Below are 27,991 nucleotides of genomic sequence, written 5' to 3' on the forward strand. Positions count from 1 at the left end.
GAGGAGGCTGAGTGGTGCAGTGAGGGACAAACAAAAGGAGGCGCCGGAGGGGCGCAGTGGCCGGCAGTGGGACAGAGCGGCAGGGTCTCGGGGCTGCCGGCTGGGCGGCCGGGCGCGGCGGGCCCAGGTGAGCGGGTGGGGAGGGGAAGGGGGCGCGAGCTGTCATCTCTTGAAATCAACTCCTGGACGTCCCCGGCCAGCTGCCCGGCCCCAGGCACCTTGGACAGCTCGGGCTCTGCCCGCCGGGGCTGGCTCACTGGGGGCCTCCCGCGGCAGCTCGGTTCGGCCTGCCTCCGGGTTCCCCGCGCCCCGGGTCACAGGGGTCCTCCCCGCTTCTCCCCGGCGCCGCGGCGCGCGAGCCCCCTCCCAGGCACCCTAGTGCCTCCCTGCGCTCTACATACCGGGAGTTTCCGCCTCGGCTCCCCCAGGTCCCCTTGTCATCCCCTGGGTTCCCCCAGATCCCCACCCCTACACACACACACACACACACACACATCCCCTGGGTTCCCCCAGATCCCCACCCCTACACACACACACACACACACACACACACACACACTCCCACACTTACTGATGGTTCCACCTCGGGGCCCTCTCCTTGGGAGCTTCCCACCCCCCCTTTTTTCAAAGGTTCTTCTGGGCTCCTGGCCCGTCCTCTTCCCTTGGAGCCCTCCCTCCTTTGGATCGGGCGGGAACTGTGCCCTGACTTGGGGGGGAGGGCGGGGCGGAGGGCAGATCCCTGGCTAGGCTCTTGGGGGCCTGGCTGGGGTTCCTGGGAAGCCTAGTCCAGGGGTCTGAGGTTCCGAACCCTGTCGGTATCTTGTGCATCCAGATGGGCCTGAGAGCCAGGTCTGATGAGGTGCGAACTGGAGACCTCGCAAAGTTGGCTGCCCAGCTGAAGCAGCATAGCCGCGGGTTCTTGAGGCTCCCTGATGATTCTGCTCCTTGCGTTGACCGCTTCTTTCCCCTGATCTGGACTGGAGTGAAACCGAGATTGGGCTGGTTCTCTGCGGGTGCCAATGCTGCCTTTTTTGGGAAGGAAGAGAGATGGTTGGGGGTGTTTCTGGCAGCAACCTCCTCCTGATAGGGACTTGGCTGGAAGGGTGGGGCCGTCTCTTCCCTAAGGGCTCTTTCCCTGCCTTACCCCCCTGAAGCCTTTCTGGGATGAGGTGTGAGGGAAAGGGAATTTGGGCCTAAACTGTAGAGGAAGGATTTGGTGGAGCTTAAAAGCTCCCAAGGCCCTCTCCTACCTTTTCCATTAGGAGTTACCTTATTCCCCTGACGAACTGTGTATCCTGCCGTCTGCGTAGACAGACGGGCAGACAGACAGACTGGAGGCAGGAGGAGGAGGTCTGATGTTGGTTTCTCTTCTTGTGGAGGGGAAGGGGGAGTGAGAGTTTGTTCAGAGGGACTGGGCAACGCCTTTGTGAAGGTCAAGTTTGGCTCTGGGGGGGAAGGGGGAGGCAAGGACAGATGACTTGTGCTGGAGGACTGGCTTTTGGAGAGGTGTTGGGGCGTGAATGAGTGGCCCCTGCCGCCCTGTCTTCCCAGTTTTAGAGATTCTTTGGGGTTACCTCCCATGCCCCCTGGGCTTTCCATGGGCTGTGGGGCACACAGCAAGGGCCTGAGGAACGTTTGTGACTTCCCCCTGTAACTCGCCCAGATCCTCCATCTCTTGGGCACACCCACTAGGAACCTGTTTCCTCTGCAGACTTCCAGTGGTTCTTCTGGACAGTTCGTCCAGGATAGTTCGTGGTCCTTCTGGGTGCTCGTGAGGATTGTCCCAGTGGGTCAGAACTCAGGGAGCTGGCTTGGCCTGGACCTCGCTTGTAGAGTTGAAGGGAAGGGATCAGCCTGATTTTCTAACCATGAGAGTAGAGGTGATTCTGGGTTTTCACAGGCTGATGGTGTAAGAAGACCTCATAGGGAGTCAGGTGGGTTAGTTATGGGGCTCTAGAGCCCAGCACACCTCCTCTCCCTGCCTTGACTCATTCATTCATTCAACCATCCTTTGGTAAGTGCCTGGCCTGGGCCAGGAATGGCGCTAGGAGAACACGGTCCCTGGCTAATAGTCTGGGAAGAGAGGCAGACAGGAAAATGTTGACACAGCGGCCAGCAGAATGCTAGAAATGTCTCAGAGGCAGCCCAGAGGAAAGAGACATTAGCTGTGGGTGAGTGTGCAGGGAGGTGGTCCATGTGTGTTTCCCGGAAGAGGAAGGGTAAGGAGAATCAGTGCCAGTGAGTCCTGTGGACTGAGTTTTGGGCCGGCCTCTGCCATGGGCAAGTGAGCGGCTTGCCCAGCCTTGGTGCAGATCCCTCTCCTTGCCAAGGAGGACGGGGGTGAGGGTAGAGCCTGGCTCCCGTGGCTTCCATGCCTTCATGGACCCAGGTGCTTCTCTGCCCAGCTGCCGTCACTCTGCGTGGGATTCTCTGAGAAGCTGGAAACCGTCTCTTGCCTCTTTCCTCTCAGCACAGAGCCTGGGCATTGAGCGGCTGTGATAAACGTTCCATGGTATAAGCAGCTGAAGGGCTCCACGATCCCTTTGTCTGTATAACCATCTCCGCCCGCCCCCCGCCCCTTCCCCCTTCCTGCTGACTCCTTGTCATTTCCCCCTTCACTAATGGCTGGGCCACACTCCCAGTACCTGGCTGGTTTAAACGCTCCCCCTAACTGGCAGAGGATGTGGTGGTTGGAGGGCATCACCGACTCAATAGACGTGAGTCTAAACGGACACTGGGAGATAGCAAAGGACAGGGAAGCCCGGCGTGCTGCAGTCCACGGGGGTCGCAAAGAGTCAGACACGACTGAGCAACTGAACAGCAACAAGAACCTTATCGCGGTCTGATCACACTTCTCTCCCCACCCTCCTGACTTGTGAACCGTTCTGAGCAGGGTGCCTGGCATGGAGTAGATGCTCACTAAACGCTCCTCGACTGTGGATGATGGTTGAATTTTGTGTTCGAGTCGAAATAACGTGTCTGGGCTGAGGGCGTGTCTCTGCCTGGATCCGACTCACCCCCCTGCAGCTCACCTCTCGCCACTTTCCGCCTCCAGCCCTAGATCCAGCCAGGCTGAACCGCTCAGCGCGCTCTAGATGTCATGTTGTCCTCCCTCCAGGCAAACATGTGCTGTCCCTTCTGCCTGGAATGCTCTCTTTCCAACTCCCACTCTTTCCCAGGAGGTCAGCTTAGGCAACACCCTCTCCAGGGAGCCTTCCCTGACCCAACTCGTCTGGGTCTAGTGCTTCTTCCCCGTTCCCAGAGGGCCCGGGTTCCCCCAGCAGAGCCCCAGGCCCTCAAGAGCCAGTGGTAACTTTTGCCTTGGCATCTCCCCGGTAGACTGACTGATTCTCCGGCGTCACCCTGGTCCAGGCTGGGCAGCAAGCAGGGGCTCCAAAACTGTTGGCACCCCAGCAGGTAACGCTCATTGGCACACACCTCCCTGCTCACAGTAGCTCTTGCTTCCTCGTAGGCAGGCAGCTTCCATGGAGCGAAAGGAATGCCAGGACCCTGCCCAGACAGACGTGGGCCAGCCTCAGCACCATCAGCCAGCTCGCAGATAGCAGAGCCGTCCTCAGGGTAAGGACTGGGCCCCCTCCCTCCAGGCCACCCTGGGCCCCCAGGCAGTGGGCAGAGGGCAGTGTCCCCCGTCCCCACAGCCCTTTGCTCGTCTTGCTGTAAGGCCAGGGCTTCTAGGACAGGGGTGCAGAAGACAAAATTCTTCCTTCTCCCAACTCAGTGGTCAGCTGAGTAGCATTGGGGCTTCCCAGGTGGCGCTAGTGGTAAAGAACCTGCCTGCCAGTGCAAGAGATGTGGGTTTGATCCCTGGGTCGGGAAGGTCCCCTGGAGGAGGGCATGGCAACCTCCTCCAGTACTCTTGCCTGGAGAATCCCACGGACAGAGGAGTCTGGCAGGCTACTGTCCACAGAGTCGCAAAGAGTCGGACATGACTGAAGCGACTTAGCACATACATGCACGCCACACTCAGCAGGTGTGGACCTGCATTGTGAACCCCTGGTTTTTGTCAGTCTGGGTGGTTGTTCATGCTGTCTCATGACCATGTTTCCCAAGGTGTGTTCCGTGGGACACCAGTCTCTCTGGTCACAGTGGTCAGGTGACTCCGGGAACAATAACCTGTTATGGTCTGGGCTGCAGGACTTCTCTGAGCCTTGACAGGTGTCTCAGAGCTGACTGAGAGCATGAGTCTCTGAGAGGGAGCCAGCGAGCTGTTTTTCCCCCACACTATCACGTGGACGTCTTTGAAGATGGGGGTTCCTTGGCCTCTGCTTTGGAGAACAGTTCCCAAAGGCAGGAGCGTTCACTGGTTAGAACTCAGACGTTGTGGTCAGACCTGGGTGCGAGTCCCAGCTGTCACAAGCTCGATAAGTGATTGTGGGCCGGTCGCTGTGCCTCTCTGAGCCTGTTTCCTCATCTATGAAGAGGGTAATAGTAGCGCCTTGCCTCCCTTGAGAGTATCTTGAAGATTAACTATGTTGATACAGGGAAGGTGGCTCAGGGTGTCCTCAGACACTCTCTGAGCATGATGAGTGTGGGTATAAGCTGCTTTATAATTTGTAAAACAAACCTAATCAATGATTTCTTTGGTCATTTGTGGAAGCTCAGGCAGTGGCCTTGATCCACCCCCACCCACCTCCCCACCCCTGCTGTTTATAGACATGGAAACTGGGGCTCAGAGGAAGGAAGCAACTCATCGGGTAGGAAGGCAAGGGTGTGGGGCTGGAACCAGGTCCGGGAATCCCAGGCTGGGGTCCTTTATTCTCTGTGCCTTCACCTCCCCCCATGGCTTTTTGTTAAGGCTAAGCCTGGCCCTCCCAGCCTGGATTTTAGAAGAAATGGTATCTCCGATGTTTTTTGTTTGTTTGTTTTGCTTTGTTTTTGTAATTACCAGCAAAGTTGCATGCCCATTGTGTGTTTTTCTGTTTGTTTTGTTTTGATTTCAATGCCTTGTGGAAAGCTAGAGTCTCCTGTGATCCCCGAGACGTGAGTGAGGAGGGCTGGATTAGCCCACATGCATTGTTAGCATTTGCCTTTTTTTCCTAAAATCAAGTCGGTCCTGTTAAAGCCTCTGGTTTGCAGCTTGCTCTTGTCTCATTCCACGGTCCTCCCTGGACCTCTTTCCTGACGAGGGTCGAGCTGTGGATGAATCCCATCAGAAGGTCCCGACCCACTCCCGTCTGCTCACCCTCAGTGCTCCCCCACCTCCCCATCCCGGGGTTTCTGGGCTGTTTGTCAGGACATTTACAGCAGCAGAGGGCGGTGGGAAATGCCTGGTGTGTGATCCTGTTGACTGTCCTGTTTACTGGGACAAGGTCAGCAAACCCCAGCCCTGCCCCGTAGGAGTTTGCTGTTGGTTCTGAGGAACTCTGCCAGCCCCCCTTCCCCGGTAGCGGAGGCCCGAGCCGAGGTCTCCGGCCAGCGACGAGCCGGAAGCAGCACATCCTACTTATCTGAGATCAGAACTCCTCCTCCATGCGGGGAGGAATGGCTTGGGCCAGCCCCAGAGGTTTCAGCCTCCAGGTCTTGGCCCTCGTCTGTCTGCCTGAGGCAGGGCCACAGTGTGGCATTGGGCTGAGCCTGGCCCAGACTCGGCTCACCAGGCCGCCCTGATGGATGTTTGGTCTCGGTCCCCCGAGTACTCCTGTTAGGTTTTAATCTCGAGGGTGGACAGGTGGGGCGCTGCCCTGGGGCCAGGATCTCAGGATGCCCCGCTGGGGCATAAATACCTCTAGCTGGGGTTGTTTTTTTTTTCGGCAGGAGGGACCCCTGGGTAGCCTAGTGGGCAGGACCACCCTGGGAGTCAGCTCTGTGCAGAGATGTGTCCCTCCGCTGGCGGAGCTCTGCTCTCCGTCCAGACCATCTACCTCTCCCCTTTCTTCCTCTCAGTCTTTCCTGGAGTCTTTTTCCTTCTGGTACGGGCCTCTTTGGGCCACCTCTGGCGGCAGCCCGGGACCTGGCCTCTCGGTGGACGACGCTCTGCCCGCCTTCCTTCCAGCAGCAGAGCCTTCATGTCCACGGTGGCTGTGGTCTGAGCCCATGAAGTTTGCCAGCTGACCCGCCACAGCCTCCTGGGTGAGGGCGCATTACTTTTCCAGGTGAGGAGACCAGGGCTGGAGGCATGAATGTTCTTGCCGGAAGTTGTACAATTCAGGTGGTAGAGCCAGGGTGTGGACCTGGGTCTGTGTGTCTGGGCAGCTGGGCCTTTTTTTCTTTCTGATTGATACCTGTTTTTTTTTTTTCTTTTTCTTTCCATTATTTTTTTATTTGGCTGCACCAGGTCTCAGTTGCAGTATGTGGGGTCTTTAGTTGCAGTGTGTAAGATCTAGTTCCCTGACCAGGGATCAAACCTGGGTCCCCTGCTCTGGGGAGTCTTAGCAACTGGACCACCAGGGCAGTCCCAGCCTGTGTTCTTTCTAGCCCACCTCTCGTTTGTCTTTTTCTCTAGGTTTTCAGGCTTGAGGGTACTTCAGAGTTGTTTGGGAGCTTATTCAAAATGCTGATTCCTCTGGACCCATCACCACAGGCCTGCAGCGACTGAGTAGGGGGTGGGCCCAGGAATCTGCATTTTGAAGAAGCTCCCCAGGCCGTCATGGGGCTGTGGACCTGCCGACTGTGCCAGTGAACACTGACCAGGGCTTCTCCATCAGCCCTGGTCCCAACCTCCGTCTGCCATCAGGCGCCCTTGGCGTGGAATCAGGGCTGGGCTCCCTTGGGCCCCGGATCTTAGTGACTTCCTAGCGTGTGTAGGGTGGGAAGGCTGAGGTTTCTAGAATGAATTTTCCTCCAAGCCACAAACATCTCCCTGCTCTCTTTCCCAAAGCGTTTCTACTGCATTTCACATCTTGTAGGAAGTTCTATGTTTAACCATCTCTTGAGGACTTAAAACCTCCAAATTAAATGGACACTGAGATATAGCCTCAGGTCTGGAGCCGTGTTCCACCAGAGAAGCAGCTGTAAAATTCCACGGCTCTCACATGCCACCTGGGCACCCCAGAGGCACCCCCGCCAACCTCACAGCCCTGGCAGAGTCGGCCTGTGGACGGACATGCCGACCAGGTAGGGCCACATGGAAGTCCTGCCGTCACATCTCCTGGCTGGCCCCTTGGGGCTGGATCCCTGCGGGCAGCGCTTTCCAGTCCAGAGAGCTGGGCCACAGGTGGCTTACCCTTGGCCAGGCCCCCCTCAGTCGCAGTCCTCTGGGATCTCGGCAGGTGTGTCTGTGAACCTCTCTTTGGGGCTCCTGCCCACTTTTCCTACCCTGTCTGGGAAGGTGGTGCTGGTGTTCAAAGCAGATCAAGACCTGTCTTCAAGGCACTTCTGCCCCTCATGGAGCCAGACCCAGAGCTGGGCTCCCTCCCAGAATTTCCTTAAAGCTGTAGCTAAGAGACCAGAGACATCTGAGGATGGCCTTCTAGAGTTCCCTGCAGAGACCTTGATTCCAGGTACCCCTCTGGAAATAGGGGTCTTGTCCCAGGAAGCATTTGCAGGGTTCTGGGTGCCCAGGTAGGCCCAGGGGACCTGCTGGCCTTCGAGACAGGCAGGCATGCAAGGGAAAGGTAGACCAGACGGTTGGTGATCTTTCCCACCATCTCCTAGCTGTGTGGCCTCGGGCAGGTCAGTTAACCTCTCTGGGCCTGACTTCACACCCCTAAAGGGACTGATGAAACCTCCTGTAATGGTCACAACAACTAACATTACAGAGTCTTTCTACGAGGCAGGCCCCAAGCCAAAAGCTTTCTATGGACCGCCTCGTCAGTCTTCACCACCGCCCAAACCAGGAATACCATTTCCTAGATGAGGAAACCAGGGACCCAGGAGGGAAGTGACTCCCAGGGTCACGCGCTGGCGAGGCGGGGAGCCGTGCCAGGTTCCTGGAGGTCGGGAGCCGAGGCCCAGGACATGCCAGGCCCAGTGCAGGCGCGCAGTCCACATCAGTGACCTGGAGCCCGTGGCAGTAACACGCCCACCCGGTGGGGCGAGGGGGCCGGCCTCAGCCTCGGACCCGGCCTGCGGCCTCTGTGTGCTTGGCTCGGGGAACCAAGATGGGTGTCCTTCACCGGTCACCCTTCCCCCGGGAGGCCACCACGCCCTTGCAAGAGCGCATGAGGACCAACCTGTTTGGGAGGCCCGGCCCACAGGGAGAGCAGTTTGGAACTGAAACTTGTTCCCTCCCTGCTCCAGACTGCCTCCCCTCTTCTTTCCCCGAAAGTGAGGGTGTGCCCTTCGATGCAGAGCGCGTGGAGCCAGGCAGCACCCCCAGCCCGCAGCTGCTGACTCACCCCGGTGGGTGTGGGGGCCTCAAGGGCAGTGCCAGCTCTGGGGCAGGTGGGGGCTGGGTGCCCCAGATGATGGGTGGGCCCTCTCCTCCCTGCCCCCCCAAACCCCCCACCTCCGGCCCCTGCTCTGGGAGCAGAGGAGGCCCCAGGGTGCTGACCGAGGAGCAGATTCACAGGCCCAGAGCACTCCCAGGGCAGGGCCAGTGACCCAGTGTCTTCCTCGGACCTCTTGGGAAAGGCCCTTCCCCCTTCGCTGGGAGCGCCTTGGAGGGTCAGCCTCCCCAAGCGTGGTACAAGGAGGGGCGAGGGGGGCCAGCCTCCGGCCTCCCCTCCCTCCCGCCTGGGAAGTATTCCCAGCCTCTCTATTTGGGTTTTAACAAAGGGCTCTCTGTGCCCTGTTTACCCACAGCCTGGCCGGCCTGCCACGGCTCAGGTGTGAAAGCCGAGCACTGCGGGCCAGCGTGGGGGTGGTCAGAGCCTGCCTGCTTGGCCACCCTCTGGACGGAGGGGCGGCGTGTCATTTTTTCGACTTCCTTCCCCATCTGCGAGAGGCCCTGCGAGGACATCAACAACGTGGAGCGGGCTTGACCCCTCAGGGTGGTTCTGCCGGTGGCTCGCCCGCTCTCTGTCCGGTCCTGGGGTCCTGAGCCGGGGCTGCAGGAGTGCAAGGCCCTGGAGTGTGGTGTCTGAGTCCTGGGAGGTCCTGGGGGGTCCTAGGGGCTCCGGGATGCCTGGTCTGTGCTTGGAGGGGTTTGTTGCTTGGGACTCAGCCCTCTCTCGGGTGTCTGTCCCCCAGTAAATTCTGGGAGGGTTCTCTGCAAAGGCAGGTAGGTTAGCTCTGTACAATGCATCTTCCTGTGTGCCCAGCCTTGGGTTGTCCCATTAGACGTGCATTGTGTTCTTTTTAATTTCTCACACTAAGCCTCTGAGATTGGTACTATAACATTCCCATTTTACAGTTGAGGAAACTGAGGCTCAGAGAACAGCACTCATTGGCCCCAGGCTCTGAGCTCACCCACGCTGAGGCCTGGCTTCCCTGTGCCCTAAGTGCGCGTGTTAGGGCTCACCTGGGTAGGGCAGGCAGGGGTGGGCGAACCTTCTTCGTACTTGATAGACAGCAGGTACTAGTTCTCTAAACTCTTTTACATTCTTCAGAAACCCACACAATGAGGAAGGTCTTTTGTTTCTTTTACCAATTATTTTTTTCTACTCACAGAAGTACCAGATTTGAGTACCAAACATGGAAATCATAAAGTATTTGTCCATTTTGTGACATTTTATATCACTTTATAATACATGATACATCATGTATCTTAAAGACTGGTCAGCAGTTTTTTGTTTTTTTTTTTTGACTGTGGCTGGTGACTTGTGGGATCTCAGTTTCCCGACCAGGGATTGAACCCAGGTCACCACAGTGAAAGCTTGGAATCCTAACCACTAGGCCACTAGGGAACACCCAGCGTCTTTCATTATTACTTAATATTTCTTGGACATCTTCTGGGTCACTGTGTACAGATATGAGGTAGGTAGCATTGTTTTTATTTTAAAGTTGCAAAAACCAAGCCTCGGGCTAAATAATTTGCCTGGTGTGTTGTTGTTTAGTGGCTAAGTTGTATCCAACTCTTTTGCAACCCCATGGACTGGATGGAGCCCACCAAGCTCCTCTGTCCATGGGATTTCCCAGGCAAGAATGATGGAGTGGGTTGCCATTGCCCTTCTCCAGAGGGTCTCTTCCCCACCTGGGGATGGAACCCGCATCTCCTGCATTGGCAGGCAGATTCTTTACCACTGACCCTCCAGAGATTCACTGATTCGCCTGGAGTCACGAATTGTTTCATGCTGCAGCTGGATTTGAACCCGCGTCTCCCCACTCCAGAGCTATTGCTCTGCACACTTCCCGGGACCTGTTTGCCGCCACAGGGAGGAGAGGGCCCTCTGGGTTGCCTGTCTGAGCGCCTGGGGACAGGGGTGCTCCAGCCCTGCCTCACTCCTCTCCACCTGCGGGTGCTGCCCAGTGGAAAGGGTCTGGCTGCATCCTACTCACTTCTGCATCTCCCCGGGGCAGGGAGGACCAGGCCGGGGTGATGCTGCATTCTGCAGTATCGTCAGAGGCCACTGGTGCTGCTGCACCAGCCAGGAGCAGGCCAGTTGGAAAGAGCGGAGTCTGCTGCCCTGGAGATGGCCTAGTAGCTGCTGCCTCTGGCTGAACCCCGCAGGTGTAAAGACCAGAGAGCAGACCAGTCCGGAGGGGGAGAAACAGATGGTTATTGTGGTAAATTCTGTATGAGATGGTTTAAGCACCTGCGAAAGTTATGAAACTAGAACAGGTATCTTTGTACCCAGGATTTAGGTTTGCCAGATCTTAATGTTTTGTAATTGTTTCAGATACACACACATACACGTAGAGATACAGATACACACACACTCTCTCTCTCTCTCTTTCTCAAATCATTTCAGGTACAGTTGAAGCCTCTTCCCCAATCTCATTTTCTTCCCTCTCTAGATGAAATTCTCAGCTTGATTTTGGGGCTCTCCTTGCACTTGGTAAAGAATTTGCCTGCAATGCAGGAGCTTCAGGAGATGCAGGTTCGATTCCTGGGTCAGGAAGATCCTCTGGAGGAGGAAATGGCAACTCACTCCAGGATTCTTGGCTGGGAAATCGCACGGGCAGAGGAGCCTTAGAAGGCTGCAGTCCATGGGGTCGCAAAAAGCTGGGCATGACTTACGGCTAAACAACAACATGCACGTTTCTGATACCTTTGCCCCACTTGGGTATATACATTGCAGAAAACCTTAGATACTGTGTGTATTCTATAGCTTCTTTTGGGGTTCGACATTGTTTTGGGAAGGAAATGACAACCCACTCCAGTATTCTTGCCTGGAAAATCCCATGCATTGGAGGAGACTTGTGAGCTACAGTCCATGGGGTCTCAAAGAGTTGGCCTCGACTAAGACTCTTGAGAGTCCCTTGGACTGCAAGGAGATCCAACCAATCCATCCTAAAGGAGATCAGTCCTGGGTGTTCATTGGAAGGACTGATGCTGAAGCTGAAACTCTAATACTTTGGCCACCTCATGCGAAGAGTTGACTCGTTGAAAAAGACCCTGATGCTGGGAGGGATTGGGGGCAGGAGGAGAAGGGGACGACAGAGGATGAGATGGCTGGATGACGTCACCGACTCGATGGACATGAGTTTGAGTAAACTCTGGGAGTTGGTGATAGACAGGGAGGCCTGGCGTGCTGCGATTCATGGGGTTGCAAAGAGTCGGACACGACTGAGCGACTGAACTGAACTGAAGCGACTTCACTTTTAACTTTTTTTTTCATGTTGATACTTTTATTGCTTCAGCATTTCACTGTATTCTCAGAGTAATTCATCCTTTCTCCTGTTGTTGGATATCTAGGTTTTTGACTTTTTGCTATCAGGAACAACTCTGGAGTGATCATTTTTGTCCATGGCTTCACACATACATGTAAGGCAACTCTCAGAGCCTTAGGAGCAAAATTGCTGGGTCGGAGGATGCATGCTATCTTCTCATCTAAGGATTCAATATTTTTTGCCAATCGCAGGGGAGTGAAATGGCTGGTGATTGTCTTAATTTGCATTCCCTGATTAACAGTGAGATTAAGAATTATTTCATACATGAATTTCCATTTGTGTTTTTTTCCCCCTGTGAATTGTCTATTCATGTTTTGCCATTTTTTTTCCCTGTTGGTTTGTCTTTTCTGTGTATCTGGAGGAGTTCTGTCTTTGTTCTGGGTATTAATCCTTTGGCAGGTAAACCCACTGCAAGTATCTCCAGGTCTGTGGGTGCATTTCACTTACCTAGGTCCTTTGATGTGTGTCCATTTTAACTGTAATGTGATCGGTAGATGAGCCTCTTCCTGTAAGGATTTATATTCATTTGGGATAAGAGATCTTTCCCTGTCTTAAAGACATTAAGGTGGTCTGTTAGATTTTTCTTTAAACATTTGCAAGTTTTGCCTTAGGTCTTGAATTCATTGGAATTTATTTCCTGCAAGTCGGTGGATGGGGCTGAGCTTTTCTTCTGTGGGTAACTAAGCCAGCTCCATTTATGGACACCCATTCTCTCCCCGCCCCCAGCCTGCAAAGTCGACACTGCCATGTCTATGTTTCCAGAAATTTCTAGGTCTCTTTTAGGCTGCTCTTCTAGTCCCCTGGTCCATCCATCCATCCCCACATCAACGCCGAATTGGCCGAATTCCGAGGCCTTTATAGTGGGTCTCCTCCCCGTTATTCTTCCCAGGTGTCATAGCTGTTCTTGATCCTTGGGAATTTTGATTTTTAAAAACCTTTTTTTCTTAATTCCCTGACTAACGTATTCTTATAACAGAAAACGGAGGTAAGTTTGGGGTTAATAAAACAGATTATAAACATCAGTCTAATGTCACTGTCAGTATTTTTCAAATACACGTCTAAGTTACTGCAGAAGGCTTATTTCTCTATCGTAGTCTCGTCATGTCATCAGGTCATCAAGTGTTTTGCTCTAACATGTTTTCATTGTTTTATAGTATTCCAATATCAGATCATTAAATAGGTATTTAACTGATCACCCAGTAACAGGCATCTGGATGGCTTCCAATTCTCCCGGGGTATAAATAACACCATGATGAATGTTCCTGTAACTAAACCTCTGTCCTAGAATCTTGGCCTGACGATTGCCCACCACCCTCCTGTTGCCTCCCCATCCCAGCTCAGCCCAGTTCAGCAAACCTTTACTCTGCTTTCTGTGTTCTGGGCTCTCTGCATGGGGACTGGGATGAATCTGGAGGGGTCCCTGTCCTGCAGGGCTCCCAGCCTACCTTGCCGACCTCTCGGTGGGTAATCTCTTGCCCACGAGCTTTACATGGTGCAGCTGGGGTGAATCCCAGCTCGCTGACCTCCAGGAGTGCACAGTCACTAGCTTTAAGTGATGCCTCTGTTCTGGAAGAAGGGTTAGTGCAGAGGACAGCAGGGCACACGATCTTTTTGTCTTTCGCAGCTGCCTAGATTTCAGCCCTTTAATCTTTGTCTTCTATTCAGGATCCTCTCCAAATTCTCCATCTTTTGGGACCAAGACCAGACTCCCCATCACCCTCCCGAGATTGCCCTCTGAGAGCCACAAAAGAACACCTGAACTCTCCACCTGAGGGCTCAGTTTTTCTTTCTTTTCTTCTAGGCTCTATTTATTTTAAATTCTATGCTACTTTTGAATCACAAGGGTAATGCCTGCTGGTAAAAACATTACAGTTTCCTTTCATCCTGCCTCCTGTTCCCACTCTTGACAGGGAGCCGTTCTCCAGGTGGGTCAGGGTTTATCAACATGGCAATGTATTTATTTATTGTTCTGAATCTTGCTTTATTTTCAAAATGGCGTTACAGACAGAGCTCCTTTATTCTGCTGAGAAGGCCCGGCTGCATTCTAGCGGCCTCTTGCTGGGACCAGGATCTGCTTACCGCTCGCCTTGTGGGGGCCCAGCCTCACCTAACTCTGTCCTCATGCCAGGTGTCAGGGCCAGTGTCACGGGCGCTTTTCCTTTTTCTGTTTTCTTCCATCATGCTCTGGTTCCGCACTCTTCATCCACCCATCAGCTGTCTGCTGAAGTCAGGATCGCCATCGGGGGCCAGGTCTGTGCCTGTCTCAGCCTCATTCCACAGATGGGGGTACCAAGGCTCAGAGGGGTGAAGTCCCCTGCCCAGCGTCACTCCACTGCTGAGTGGCAGAGCCCACCTGGCCCTCCCTCTAAGCCCCCATCACTGTACTCCTCGCTCTCCACCTGCCTGAGGTCCCCCGACGCAGGTTGTCTGGGAAACCTCACTCCCCTGACTCCCTGAGATAGTCCTGAGAGTTTGGCAGGGCATCTGTTACTACGGGCATTTTATCATGGAGACACCGAGTCCAGGCTGCTGGAGGCGCCTCCCGCTCCGTGCTGGCTATCGGGGGTGGCCAGGACAGTGAGTGAGCGTCTGGGTGATGCCAGTGGGCAGGGAGGTGTTGGGTGAGCCGAAGCCTGGATCACACACCCCATGATCCTTGACTGCCTTATGCAAAACGTGGGCACCCCCATGACAGATTCTGTATTCCTCTCCTGATGGGGAAGCAGGCCCCAAAGAGAAGCTATTGCACACCTCTGCTGGGGGCAGTCCTGGCTGCAGAGGCCTCAGTGCAGGAAGGGGATGAACGCATTGCCTGCAGGAAACTTCCTGAAAAGGATATTTTCTGTAAGTGGGAGAAAAGGTCCCCACTCCCTTGTACCTGCCTCCTTCTCCTTACAGTGCTTTCCTGACCATCCCCAGGTAGGCCCGGGGTAGCTGCTGGGTGGGGGCTGCTCCCTGGAAGTGCTGCTTGTCAGGGGTCTACCCCAGATCTGGGTTGAAGGTGACAGGCAGTGTGATGCTGGGCACATGACCTCTCTCCCCGAGTCTCAGTTTCCCTATCTGTAAAATGGGCGTGTGGAGTATTAGTCAGCCTGGAAAAGGAAGGTGATTCCTTCCTTTTCCTGGCACCTGCTACTCAGATGGTAAAGAATCTGCCTGTAATGTGGGAGACCCAGTTTCGATCCCTGGGTCAGGAAGATCCCCTGGAGGAGGGCATGGCCACCCACTCCAGTATTCTTGCCTGGAGAAACCCCATAGACAGAGGAGCCCAGCAGGCTATAGTCCATGGGGTCGCGAGGAGTCGGACAAGACAGCGACTTCCACTTTCACAACATGGATGCACCTGGAGGACATTATGTTAGGTGGACGAAACCAGTCCCAAAAGGACAAATAGCGTACAAGCTCCTTGTGTGAGGTCCCTGGAGTAGTCAGATTCATACTGCCAGAAAGAATGGAGGTGCTCAGGGCCTGGGGTGGAGGAGGGGGGAGTCAGTGCTCAGTGGAGACAGTTTGTTTTACAAGACAGAAGAGTTCTGAAGATGAGTGGTCGGTGATGGCCGCGCAACAGAACAAACGTCCTTCACTCAAATACGTTATGTGTATTTTACAGTAATAAAACAGTTTTGAGAAGGGAGGGTGCCAGCAGAGCGCACTCCTGGGCTCTGAGGGTTCTGGGCTGGGCCCTCATTCTCAGAACAGGGAGTGGCTCCAGCTGTGGGTGTCTCTTCACCTTGAGTCATCAGCTCCGGGGGCAGGTCCCTGCTCTGGCCCTCCCTGCCTGAGGGGGCTCTGCTCCTTCCCCTGGGGAGGGCTGGGCAGGAACCGGGAGGGAGGGGCGCCCACAATTGCCTTAGCTTCCTCCCAGGCCCCCACCCCCAACCCCCCCAGGCCATGCCCTTCCCCGCCCCGCTTCTTCCCCTTGTCTTCTCAGGCGATCTCTTGATAACTGTATTGAGCGCCTGCTGTGTGCGGCAGACCCTTGTCCTCCAGCAGCATCTGGGCGGAGGTTGAGGATAGATGACACCAGCCCAAGCTGCCCACAGCCCTCTCTGCACAAAGCGCTTTAGAAGCGTGGGATTCCCTGGGCCCTTCCCAAAGCCCTGCAAACACCCTGCCCTGACCACCCAGCCGTCTCCTCTTGGGGACCCATCGCGGGGAAGGCGCCGCATCACTGGCCCCCTGGGGATGAAAGCCTGGGCTTTGGCATGTGTGCCTTCTTTCCAGATTTCCCCAAAAACGCCATCAGAGAGGGGCGGGGACTTGTCCAGAATCCCACAGTGAGTTGGTGGCAGAGGGCAAAATGTGGTGCAGCTAGAGGGTGACCCCCTACCTCCCCAGGTTCCCCCCCGCCACGAGGCCGGGCCTGCCCTTCTCAGCTGTGTGGCCTGGGCCCCTGGCCTTACCCCTCTCAACCTCTGTGTCTTCTCCCTGGGCTGAGGAGGTGCCAGGAGCCCCCAGGACCATCACAGGACTGTCCCCTCCACGAAGCCCCCTTCTCAGCAGGGAGGTGTAGCCATGGTTTGCAGAGAATTCAGAACGAAAGTGTTGGGGGGCAGGAGGAGCCAGACACACTGGGTGGATGGGATGGTCTCCCTCTCGGAGCCTCCGGGCCCCTCACCTGTGACGGAGAGTGGGCCTTCCACGTCAGACCCAAAACAACGTACGCAAAGCCCCAGGACATCAGGGCCCGGTCCTCCTGGTGCGAGAGGCAGGCTGTTCTCCGTCGCGTGACACACCCACTCCCCCGAAGCAGTGAGGCTGCAACCACATCCTGCCTGGTCACAGACGTCCCCCACCCCCAGTGCCTGGCATCCTGCCTCGGCGGTCCAAGCCCCGGACTTTCCAGGGGCAGGCTCTCGCACGCCCTCGGGCCCGTCCCCTCCTCCCTTCCGGTCCCCAGTCTTTGGGCGCCTGCCTGGACGTGGACTTGGGGAGTCAGGAAGGGAGGAAGGAATGTCGGGGTGTCGTTCAACTGGGGGGGGCCTGGCTGTGTGATTCAGCAGGCTCTCCCCTGGATGCCCAGGAGTGTGGGTGGCGCGAGGAGCCAGCTGGTCATTAGAGGGCCTTCCTGCGATGCGAGCACTTAGCAGGAGGGCCGACCCCCTGGGCTGGAGCCGCCAGCCCAGGGCGGGTGGTGGTGTCTGCTGGCCCCACGGTGACCTGAGCTCTGGGAATCCTGGCAGGAGGGGGGCAGGAAGCTGGACTTCTGGGCTCCACCTCTTGGCACTACCCTGTGTGGGGCCTTGAGCAGGGGGGAAAGTGAGCCTGAGCCCTGGTGAGGACTCGAGTGGGGAGTTTGGTCTCAGCTCTGCCCTGATTGTAGAGTGACATTGGGCAGGTGATGCTGCTGAGCCTCAACTGTCCCCATCTGTGAAATAGGGCCAAAGATAGGGCCCTGCATCTGGACATCAAAGCAACTCCACGAGGTGGACCCCATGGTAAGGCTTAGCCTGGTGCCTGGCACATGTCCATTTGTTGAGCACTCTGATTTCCCTCGAGGGGTCTAGGTTGGCCTTCCTCCTGTCCTTACCTGTCCTGGCATGCCCAAGATGATATGAGCATCTGGTGTTTGCAGGGAGGCCCTGTCCTATGAAGTGTTTGTCACTATTAATACTATCAGTAATCAAAATAAGGGCCCCAGTCCCATAACCTGGTACCTTTGTGCCTCTCCCCACAGACCCATTTGTCAAAACACAGGCATTTAAATCTTGGTTTAAAATCTAGACTCTGGATTAGAAAATAGTAAAATGTAAAAATCAAAATATTTTTTCAGGGAGTGTTCTTTTTTTAAGTTTTTCTTTATTTGGCCACATCGAGTATTAGTTGTGGCCTGTGGGAACTAGTTCCCTAACCAGGAATTGAACCCCGGGCCCCCTGTGTTGGGAGTGCAGAGTCTTAGTCACTGGACCATGAGGGAGGTCCCCAAAATCATAATTTTATTTGCAAAAGGACTGGAAGGTTATCACTCAGTGAAAAGTTAACCAGGGGTGGGTGACTCTGGGCGGTGTTCTTACAGGGTTTTTTTTTTCCCGTCCATAATACTTTTTACATTTTCCTGACTGTTCTCCAGTGAACACCTAGTCCCTTTCTTGTCTGTTACAGCCTCATGGTCGGAGCAGCATTGTAAGAGTGACGTGTCCCAGCAGGGTGCTCCCTGCCAGCCCAGGGATTCAGGGTTTCTTCGTGGGTTCATTTTGTTGCACACCAGCCCCTGGCTGCGCTTCCTGAATGTGGCCTCTTATCCAAGCACTGGCGTCCTTGAAGTCAAGCATTAAAAAACCAGACTCCCAGGCTCTACTCAGGACCTGCCGAGTGGGACTCTGCAGGGGGGAATCTGCTGCTGTTCTAAATTTCTTTACAAACACGTGGATGCACACAGCCGGAAACTATCTGACATAAATGCCCTAAGTGTGTGACCATGTCATCCTGCTTTCTAGTCCTCGCTGCCCGGCCCCTCCCCCAGGCACCCGTCATTACAGCCTGCTGCGTGTTTGTCCTTCCTGCCACTATCCCTACACGCCCAGAATCCTGTGTGGCCATATTTACACACACACACACGTGGAATGTTTTCAGCTTCCTTATTTGTTCTGTAGAAGCTAGTTCATATTTCACTCTCTCTTCTGCACTTGACTTTTCTCATACTTTGACTAAATCTCTTCAGGGGCTTTGAATAAATCTGGTGGTCCAGCGGTTAGGACTCTTGACCCCTACTGTAGACGGCCTGGGTTCAATCCCTGGTCAAGGAATTAAGATCCCAAAAGCTGCACAACCACTCTTAAGATCACTGGTGTGGCTTCATGGCACCTGGTTCTGAAGGAACTGGAAGTTTTCAGCTGGCCCCTCTGGTTGGTCTTGTCATTAACAGGATGGGGTCTAGACAGGACTTCTGGACTGCTCCTGCTGGAAGGTGGGGGTCCCTATGAGGCTCTGTAGTGATCTGTCAGCATGGCCCGGACTTCATGCAGCCTTCCTGCCTGTGGAATGGGGAGGCTGCCCACCTTCCCTCTGGTGGTTTCCCAGCCACCCAGTGACCATCTGGTTTCTGGACCAAGGCCACTCCGTGGGCTGCCCTGTGAGCGTTGCCCAGCTAGTGTGACTCACAGCTAGCCTCGAGGTGGAATTTTGGACAATGGGTCCATAGTCTCCTGCTCGTACCCCCCGGGTCTCAGAAAGCCCTGCCACCCCTCAGTAACCCCCTCCTGTGGTCCCTTTTAGGTTGAACCATGATTCCGGTGACAGAGCTCCGCTACTTTGCGGACACGCAGCCAGCATACCGGATCCTGAAGCCGTGGTGGGACGTGTTCACTGACTACATCTCCATTGTCATGCTGATGATCGCTGTCTTCGGGGGCACGCTGCAGGTCACCCAGGACAAGATGATCTGCCTGCCCTGTAAGTGGGTCACCAAGGACTCCTGCAACGACTCGTTCCGGGGCTGGGCGGCCCCCGGCCCAGAGCCCCCCTACCCCAACTCCACCATCGGGCCGACCCCCGACACCGGCCCCACCGGCATCAAGTACGACCTGGACCGGCACCAGTACAACTACGTGGACGCCGTGTGCTACGAGAACCGCCTGCACTGGTTCGCCAAGTACTTCCCCTACCTGGTGCTCCTGCACACGCTCATCTTCCTGGCCTGCAGCAACTTCTGGTTCAAGTTCCCACGCACCAGCTCCAAGCTGGAGCACTTCGTGTCCATCCTGCTCAAGTGCTTCGACTCACCCTGGACCACGCGGGCCCTGTCGGAGACGGTGGTGGAGGAGAGCGACCCCAAGCCAGCCTTCAGCAAGATGAATGGCTCCATGGACAAGAAGTCGTCGACGGTCAGTGAGGATGTGGAGGCCACCGTGCCCATGCTGCAGCGGACCAAGTCTCGGATCGAGCAGGGCATCGTGGACCGCTCAGAGACAGGTGTGCTGGACAAGAAGGAGGGTGAGCAGGCCAAGGCGCTGTTCGAGAAGGTGAAGAAGTTCCGAACCCACGTGGAGGAGGGGGACATCGTGTACCGCCTGTACATGCGGCAGACCATCATCAAGGTGATCAAGTTCATCCTCATCATCTGCTACACGGTCTACTACGTGCACAACATCAAGTTCGACGTGGACTGCACGGTGGACATTGAGAGCCTGACGGGCTACCGCACGTACCGGTGTGCCCACCCACTGGCCACGCTCTTCAAGATCCTGGCGTCCTTCTACATCAGCCTGGTCATCTTCTACGGCCTCATCTGCATGTATACACTCTGGTGGATGCTGCGGCGCTCCCTGAAGAAGTACTCGTTCGAGTCCATCCGCGAGGAGAGCAGCTACAGCGACATCCCCGATGTCAAGAACGACTTCGCCTTCATGCTGCACCTCATTGACCAGTACGACCCGCTCTACTCGAAGCGCTTCGCTGTCTTCCTGTCGGAGGTGAGCGAGAACAAGCTGCGGCAGCTGAACCTCAACAACGAGTGGACGCTGGACAAGCTGCGCCAGCGTCTCACCAAGAACGCGCAGGACAAGCTGGAACTGCACCTGTTCATGCTCAGCGGCATCCCTGACACGGTGTTTGACCTGGTGGAGCTAGAGGTGCTGAAGCTGGAGCTGATCCCCGACGTGACCATCCCGCCCAGCATCGCGCAGCTCACGGGCCTCAAGGAGCTGTGGCTGTACCATACAGCCGCCAAAATCGAGGCGCCCGCCCTGGCCTTCCTGCGCGAGAACCTGCGGGCGCTGCACATCAAGTTCACGGACATCAAGGAGATCCCGCTGTGGATCTACAGCCTGAAGACGCTGGAGGAGCTGCACCTGACGGGCAACCTGAGCGCCGAGAACAACCGCTTCATCGTCATCGACGGGCTGCGTGAGCTCAAGCGGCTCAAGGTGCTGCGGCTCAAGAGCAACCTGAGCAAGCTGCCGCAGGTGGTCACGGACGTGGGCGTGCACCTGCAGAAGCTGTCCATAAACAACGAGGGCACCAAACTCATCGTGCTCAACAGCCTCAAGAAGATGGCCAACCTGACGGAGCTGGAGCTCATCCGCTGCGACCTGGAGCGCATCCCCCACTCCATCTTCAGCCTCCACAACCTGCAGGAGATCGACCTCAAGGACAACAACCTCAAGACCATCGAGGAGATCATCAGCTTCCAGCACCTGCACCGCCTTACCTGCCTTAAGCTGTGGTACAACCACATCGCCTACATCCCCATCCAGATCGGCAACCTCACCAACCTCGAGCGCCTCTACCTGAACCGCAACAAGATTGAGAAGATCCCCACCCAGCTTTTCTACTGCCGCAAGCTGCGCTATCTGGACCTCAGCCACAACAACCTGACCTTCCTCCCCGCCGACATCGGCCTCCTGCAGAGCCTCCAGAACCTGGCCGTCACGGCCAACCGGGTGAGTGGCCCGTGGCGGGGCGGGGGGTGTGTCTCGGGACAGCCTGGCGCTCCTGAGTCTGGGGTCTGCAGCTGTGGTTCCCAGAAGCACCTGGGGGAGGAGCTGGATGAAAATCCAGATTTCCAGGCGGCTCCACCACCTGCTCCCCCAGCCCAGACCCGCTGAATCAAGATCCGGGGGCTGGGGAGCCTGTCTCGACCGCGGGATGCGGCCGAGTTCTGCTAGGAGGGATGGTGTGCCGGTCCCCAAGGTGGCTTTGGGCCAGTTCCTCGGAGATGGGGCTGTCCATAGGCAGGAGCCTTCTCCGTCAGGGCTCGGTCGTGGGAGGCGGGACTCTGCCTAGGGCTTGTGGTGTCTTCCTCAGCTTGTCCTGGACCAGACTTGGAGCCCAGGATGGGCCCACCCGGGATGGAAACTGTGTGGGCGGCTGGTGCACCTCCCAGAGCCACTCACACCCTCTCCCCTCTCTGCATGTCGAGGGTGGCGAAGGGCAGAGTTGGGCTCCGCTGGGGCTGGCTTGTCACCACCTGTCTTTCTGGAGAGGAAATTGTGCAAACCGTCGTGGGCCTGCAGAGCCGAAGGCCACACCCTGGCGGTGATCGAGACCTTTTTCGGTTCCTACACACCCACCCCTTGCCTGTCTGGGGAAGCCCCCTCACCCAAGGGTCCCTCTGTGGAAGCAGGCAGGTATTGGTTGAGGGCAGGTGGTCCTGTGGCTTTGTGGCCTGGCCTCTGCCACAGCTGCTGGGGGGCCTTCTGCTTGCCGTGCCCACTCCTGCTGGGGACCTGATGCTGGAAGGAAGTCTTCCTAGTTCCTACTCTGGGTGGAAACCCTCTCAAAGGGAGGCAGGTGGTTTCAGGGAGGACAGCAGGGGCTTGTTCCAGCAGCCAGGAGGCAGCAGCCCCTGAAATGCCCCCATTCCAGGGAGGTACACGCCCTGTCCAGCATCACTCACATAGGAGGCTCAGGCATCCCAGGCCTCTGACCGCTAGAACCCCTCCACTCTTCCCCAAGCCTCTCTCCCTGGAAACCAGAGATTGTGGCAAATCCTTGCTTTCCCCACCAAATTATACCCGTGTGCACGCATGTGCACACGTGTGCAACGTACAGGGGTGAAGGTCGGATCCCAGGCTGCTTCACCCTAGAGAAGCCGCCCCCAGGGCCCCTCAGCTGCCCAGCGGTCAGGAAAATTGGACTCCTGGGAGCAGCCCCACTTGGGGAGGAGGGGACAACCACAATCCTCCCTTCAGCATGTGGAAGGGGACCAGGTGGCTCCCCGCCAGATGCCCCCTGGAGGAGGGTGTAGCCAGCCCCCAGCCCGGCACCCCTGCCCCCGCCAGCTCCTCACTCCAGGCGCAGCTGTTGGGTCACGCGTTGACTGAGGTCACCCTCCAGGAAGCGATGGCGGCGAGGCACGTAGTCCCTGAGGAAGGAGACCCTCTGGCCCCCAGTTCAGCATGGTGCTTCATCACGTCCTGTCCCCGCCCCCTGGAATCCCAGAGGCCTTTGTAGGGAAAGAAAGTTCCTTCCAGCCAGACTTGGTCGGGCTCCTCCTCCTTTTCAGCGGGAGTCCTCCCCTGCTCCTTCCTCCCTCTGGGCCTGGCGGTTCCTTGGTTCCTCCATCCCACCCCCCACCCCCACCCCTGGGCTACTACCTGTGAACTGGACAGGGCAGGGCCAGTGTGGGTCGACTCAGGCCCTCACCTCGGTTTTCTCAGGTTTCAAGTCATGCTAACGAATACCTTGTTGAGGGCACATATTCCTTGTGTGGTTATTGGAATATTCATTCATTGATTTGGCAAGTGTTTTCTGTGCACTCCTAGTGGGGAGCAAGGAGCTGGGGGGGCGGGGGCCGGGAACCAACAAGGCCCCCCAGCCTGTCCTGACCTCACCTCTTGCAGGGACAGAGGGTAACTGGTAACTCGAAGTTAGCACCCAGGGGCTGGGCTCAGCCCGGGGCAGGAGGGTCTCCTGGAGGAGGGGACATCTCACCTGGCCCTGAGGGATGAGGAGGAGTTAGCCAGGCGAAGAGGAGAGGGAACACCCATCAGGTTCTGTCCACAGGGAACTGAAAGCCAGGGGCAGAGCGGGGAGCTGAGCCCCTGGAATTGGACTCCTCCCACCCCGCCCCTACAAGGCCGGGGCTGAAGGCATCTTGTTTTTCCCACTTGGTTGCAGATTACCTGCCTTGCGTCGCTTCCTTCCCTCTACGCTCTGATGCCTAGGATCTTGGCTCTTCGGTGCAGTGCCTGACTTGGGGCAAACTGTCCACCAAATTCCTGCTGACTGAGTGAGGGAGGAAGGGTCTGCCTTGGAATGCAGAGAGCTGGCTCTCTCTGGAGCTCCAGGAAGGCGGGGCGGGGCAGGACAGAGATCCGGATCTATAGAAACCCACGTGCAGGGCCGTCCAGTGGTTAAGACTTGGCCTTCCAGTGCAGAGGGTACAGGTTCCATCCCTGGTTGGAGAGCTAAGGTCCCATGTGCCCTAGAGCCAAAAAACCCAGACTTAAAACAGAAGCAGTACTGTAACAAACTCAATAGGCTTTACACATGGTCCACATCAAAAAAGAAATCTTAAAAAAAAAAACCCTTGTGCAGCTGTCAGGAGTGGGTGAGGCCTGTGGATCTGGGGGGGGCCTGGGGCATAGCATCCACAGGACATAGGTCAGAGTTTCTCATGTGGCTGCCTGGGTGGCTGGAGGGTCCTTGAGGCGGGACGAGGCCCGGGTTTTCAGAGAGGAGAGGGTAGGTCCCCTGTTGATGTCCAGGGGACCAGGTTGAGTCAGCCTGAACCTGAAGCTCACGGAGTCATCCCCCAGGCTCCTGGGTGAAGATTTTGGTCCTTCCTGAGTCTGGGAGGGGTGGGAGGTGGGCCAGAGGGTGCGGGCCAGGGGAGTGTGGCTCGAGCTTTTGGGAGGGACAGTGGAGAGCAGGGCCAGGCAGGTGGGCGCACAGCCCGTGCGGGAGTCGGGTGATGACAGGAGAACAGATGCAGGTCCAGTGGATGAGGAGTGGCCGCGGGTGGCTCTGGCCGGGTAGTTTCCAGGGCGGGCAGGGGTAGAAGCCGGCTCCTGGCGGGCCAAGAGAGACGGCGTCTTTCCAGGCGGTTTGTTGGGAAGGTCGCAGAGGCTCCTGGGAGGGTTGTCTTGTTTTTCCCGAGGACCAGGTGGGCTTGAGGGGAGCCAGTGCTGATGGGGCAGCCGTCGCGGCCCCTGAGGAGGTGGGAGAGGGCGGGACTGGGTGGTGGGGGTCGGTTTCACGCCTTCAGTGCGCAAGCACACCTCAGGAGGAGGGACAGGAGCGGCCAGGGTGGGGACCGAGCCACCAGAGGCACCTTCCCCCTCCCTCCGTGGGGCCTGCAGAGAGCTCGCGGCGGAGCCAGGGGTGCCCCAGGGAGGGGGTGTGTTGGGGGGAGAGCCCCGATGTGAACCCCAGTCCTGCCGCCCGCTGGTCTAGTCCTTCCCGCTCCCCGGCCACTGTCTGTGTCACCGGAAGAGGCCAGTTTTGGGCACAGTGGGGTCTCTGGGAGGCTCTGGTCCTGCCGGAACCCACTTCCCATCTGTCCTGTCTCCTTCCTGGAGTCCCTGCCCACCTGGAAGCCACCCCTGCCCGTTTCCTGACCATTGGGTGCAGGAGTGGCAGGTTTACAGGCCCAGGTCAGGAGTCCCCTTTAAAACATCCACAGTGCCCCTCTTGGCATGGCCTCTGCCCGGCTTCAGCATCCTCAGCAGGAAAACGGGCACGGTGACAGAGCAAGCTGCCCGTCACCCTTATTAGGCTCAGGACCCATTCCCTGGCTCCTGCCCTGCTGGAGGGGTCTCTCCTGCCCACTGTATCTGAAGGAGCTGGTTGTAGGAGAACAGGCTGAGGAAGTGCTCATGTCTGTAGCTGATTGCTCACAGGAGGGCAGGGAGGAAGCCAGCCTTTATGGGGCTCTTCCCGTGTGTCCCCAGCCAGCTGCAGTGTTTGCTCCTTGCTCCACCAACAGAGTGGACAGTTAGAGCACGGACTCTTGAGCCAGATTCATGTCTTGCCTCCACCACTTTCCAGCTGTGAACCTCTCAGCAGGCTGGATCCTTCAGAGCCTCAGTTTTCCCATCTGTAAAGTGGAACGAGTGTTTCCAAAGTACTTAGAGGTAGTTCTGAGAGTTCAACTGTTAATAGCATCAATGCTCAGAGTGAACCTGTCCTGTAGTAAGCAGCAAGTGGGTGTTGCCTCTTATTCAAACTTCGCAGAATCAGGAGAGGGCTCTGAATGGCCAAGACTGGGCTTCCCGCACCCACCATCAGCCTATGACTTGACAGATAAGGAAACTGAGGCCCAGGAAGGGGAAGTGACACAGCTGGGATTCTGACCCTGTTGGTGAGCTCTCCCTAGTTCTCAGGAATAGCTGAGGGTATAGTTTTCTCAGTAGGCTGCTCTGCTTTCATAAAATCCAGCAGGACCCCCAGTCTGGCTCCTGGTGAGCCTTGGGTGGTGGAGGAGGGGATGGAGCTGGTAGCAGCTGGCTAGTGTGATTTGCTTTGTTGGGGAGGGTGTCAGGTGCTGGGAGACAGCAGGGAGCATGGCACACCCAGCCCTGCCCTCTCAGATTCCCTGGGTCTGCCAGTGACAGGAGATCAAGCAGTTTTACCATGGCGGGATCAGTGCTGTTGGGGGGACATGGGCGCCTTAGGTTACCAGGAGGTCAAGGAAGGCTTCCTGGAGGAAGTGAGGGCAAAGCCAAGACCTGCAGAACAGGGGGGAGCTAGCCAGACTCGGGCCCAGCTTGTGCTGGTTCCTGAGATCTGGAGTAGCTGAAATGGGCATCAGAGAATGTGCCAATGCCCAGGGGAGGGAAGCTGGGGGCCCCGAGGCCCAGGTCCCAGCTGCACCCACCTCACTCTGCCCTCTGCTCCTTCCCTCTAGATCGAGGCGCTGCCCCCTGAGCTCTTCCAGTGCCGGAAGCTGCGGGCCCTGCACCTGGGCAACAACGTGCTGCAGTCGCTGCCCTCGCGGGTGGGCGAGCTGACCAGCCTGACCCAGATCGAGCTGCGTGGCAACCGGCTGGAGTGCCTGCCCGTGGAGCTGGGCGAGTGCCCGCTGCTCAAGCGCAGCGGCCTGGTGGTGGAGGAGGACCTGTTCAACACCCTGCCCCCTGAGGTGAAGGAGCGGCTCTGGAGGGCCGACAAGGAGCAGGCCTGAGCACCCATGGGCGTCGAGCACGGGTGGCCCGGAGCGGGCGGCCTGCAGCCGGACCTCCAGGGAGGCCTCGGGCCCAGGGACCCAGGAGCCCCGGACGGACCACCAGCCCAGCCTGTCAGCGGGGGTGCTGGAGCTGGGCCGGGCGACAGGACCGCACCTGAAGGGCTGGCCCCTTTTCTCCTTGAGACTCGTGCCCCCCAGGGCGGGCGCCTGAGGGGGAGATCAGAGACCTGCAGTCCCAGTCCGTCTCCTAGCAAGCGCAGTATTTGGACAATCAGGGCCTGCTCCCTGGAGGCCATCGCTGCCCCAGAGGCCGAGCCGACGCCAGAGGTCCAGGGACACCTTCTTAGTTCTTGGTATTTATTTTCTCCACCTCCCACCCCCTCCCTCCAGATAACTTATACATTCCCAAGAAAGCTCAGCTCAGATGGGGGACGGTTTTTGAGGAAGGGTAGCCATGTTTCCGTTTTCCTTTTCTTGGTGGTGCCGTCAGCATCTAGCGCCCACCCAGACGTGAGCAGAGTGGTCCAGGGTGAACCAGCTGTGGGACGGTCACCCCAGAGGTGCCAGGCTGGGCTCTGGGGGCACAGCCTGTGGGAAAGCAGGCCACCAGGCGGAGAAACCAGGCCTGGGGTTTGCTGCCACAGTTGAGATTTTTTTTTTTAAAGGAGAAAGAAATTTTGTTTTTAAAGATTTGAAAATTGATGGTTTGGGTATCAAAAAGAAAAAAAACTTTAAAAAAAAAAAAGGACACTAAAGGCCAGTGAGCTGGAGTCTTGGGGCAGAACAGCTGTCCCCCCCAGCAGAGCAGCAGGATACTGAATTCAGCTTCCTTCCCCCGGGGTGCAGGCTGCAGGATGCCTCCGGTCCGCGGTGACCTTGGTCCAGGAGTCTGTTTGTCCCTCTCCCCTCCTAGTGCGGGGATTATTTTGTTTTGTTTTTTTGGTGTCTTGTTTTCTTTCTCCTCCATGTATCTTGGCAGGCTCTTGTTTCTGTGGCTGTTGGCCAAAGGGAATGTTCCGGAGCTGCCAAGAAGGGAGGGGACTTGGGTTGGCTAATCCCCAGATGAACGGTGCTCCATCCCCGCCCCCCTCCCCGCCACGCCCCCGCCCCCCACGCCGCCCCCCGACTTTGTCGCAGTGTTAAGGAGCCCAGAGGAGCCGCCTCGCCCGGACTCTTTCCCACCTCATGTGTCATGAGGTAGCCCAGTGCCGCCACGAGCCTCGCTGCTGACGTCAGCCCTGTCCCCCACCTGGTGACGCGCCACCTTCAGCACGGGACACCTGGAGGCGGGGTCGCCACCGGGGTAGACGGGCTCTCCAGGTTCTGCTTACGGTTTCTGTCCCAGGCGCCCAGCCCACGCAGCGCCTGGTGGCGGGAAGGCCAGCTCCCTTTATTGAGATCAGTCTCCAGGGTCCCCGCCACCTTAGATCGATCACTTGGACACTAAGGCACGTTCTAGCGTCTCTCGTCTTCACGATTATGTCCATTCGTCCATTTGTGTTTTCCGCGCCGTGTCATCCGATGTAATCCTCAGAAATAATGCACACTAGCCTCTGACAACCATGAAGCAATCCGTTACACGTGGGTCTGAATATCAAATAAACCTATAACAGAAAGTGGCCTTTGGAGGTCTCCATGTCCCTCAGCTCTCTGAGGCCCGCTCGGCCCTGTGGTCTAGCCTGTGGAGTGACCGTTTCTGGGCTCTGAGAAGATAAGGAACTCTGCTTCCCTACCTGCCCCCTGAAGCCA

General features: G+C 56.8%; 2 protein-coding genes across 4 annotated transcripts in view; one reads left to right on the forward strand and one right to left on the reverse strand.

Annotated features, from left to right (window-relative positions):
• KYAT1 (kynurenine aminotransferase 1) overlaps nucleotides 1–590 on the reverse strand; it is a 33,166-nt gene extending 32,576 nt beyond the window's left edge. Inside the window, exon 1 of one of the 2 annotated variants that reach the window (XM_043469783.1) lies at nucleotides 572–590. The gene's annotated coding sequence lies outside the window, so the exon portion shown is untranslated. The remainder of the gene's footprint in view (nucleotides 1–571) is intronic. The other variant, XM_043469779.1, reaches the window with a different exon arrangement.
• Nucleotides 1–27,860, forward strand: LRRC8A (leucine rich repeat containing 8 VRAC subunit A). 2 transcript variants are annotated; one of them, XM_043469771.1, is made up of 4 exons: nucleotides 1–127; nucleotides 3,473–3,579; nucleotides 18,889–21,053; nucleotides 25,964–27,860. In XM_043469771.1, the coding sequence occupies exons 3-4, from the start codon at nucleotides 18,897–18,899 to the stop codon at nucleotides 26,237–26,239; spliced, it is 2,433 nt and encodes an 810-aa protein (XP_043325706.1). In that variant the 5' UTR covers nucleotides 1–127; nucleotides 3,473–3,579; nucleotides 18,889–18,896; the 3' UTR covers nucleotides 26,240–27,860. The 2 variants fall into 2 exon arrangements, with proteins under 2 accessions (XP_043325706.1, XP_043325707.1); XM_043469772.1 differs by having other exon boundaries at nucleotides 6–127; nucleotides 3,477–3,579.
• Nucleotides 27,861–27,991: the final 131 nt, after the last annotated feature.

This window comes from Cervus canadensis, chromosome 5, assembly GCF_019320065.1.
Source record: "Cervus canadensis isolate Bull #8, Minnesota chromosome 5, ASM1932006v1, whole genome shotgun sequence".
Taxonomy (NCBI): domain Eukaryota; kingdom Metazoa; phylum Chordata; class Mammalia; order Artiodactyla; family Cervidae; genus Cervus; species Cervus canadensis.

Bases quoted from the DNA above. Each gene is read 5' to 3' on its own strand.
- LRRC8A (XM_043469771.1), top strand. From the start codon at position 18,897: ATGATTCCGGTGACAGAGCTCCGCTACTTTGCGGACACGCAGCCAGCA. The intron at 21,054-25,963 runs GTGAGTGGCCCG...CCTTCCCTCTAG, and splicing joins TGGCCGTCACGGCCAACCGG to ATCGAGGCGCTGCCCCCTGA.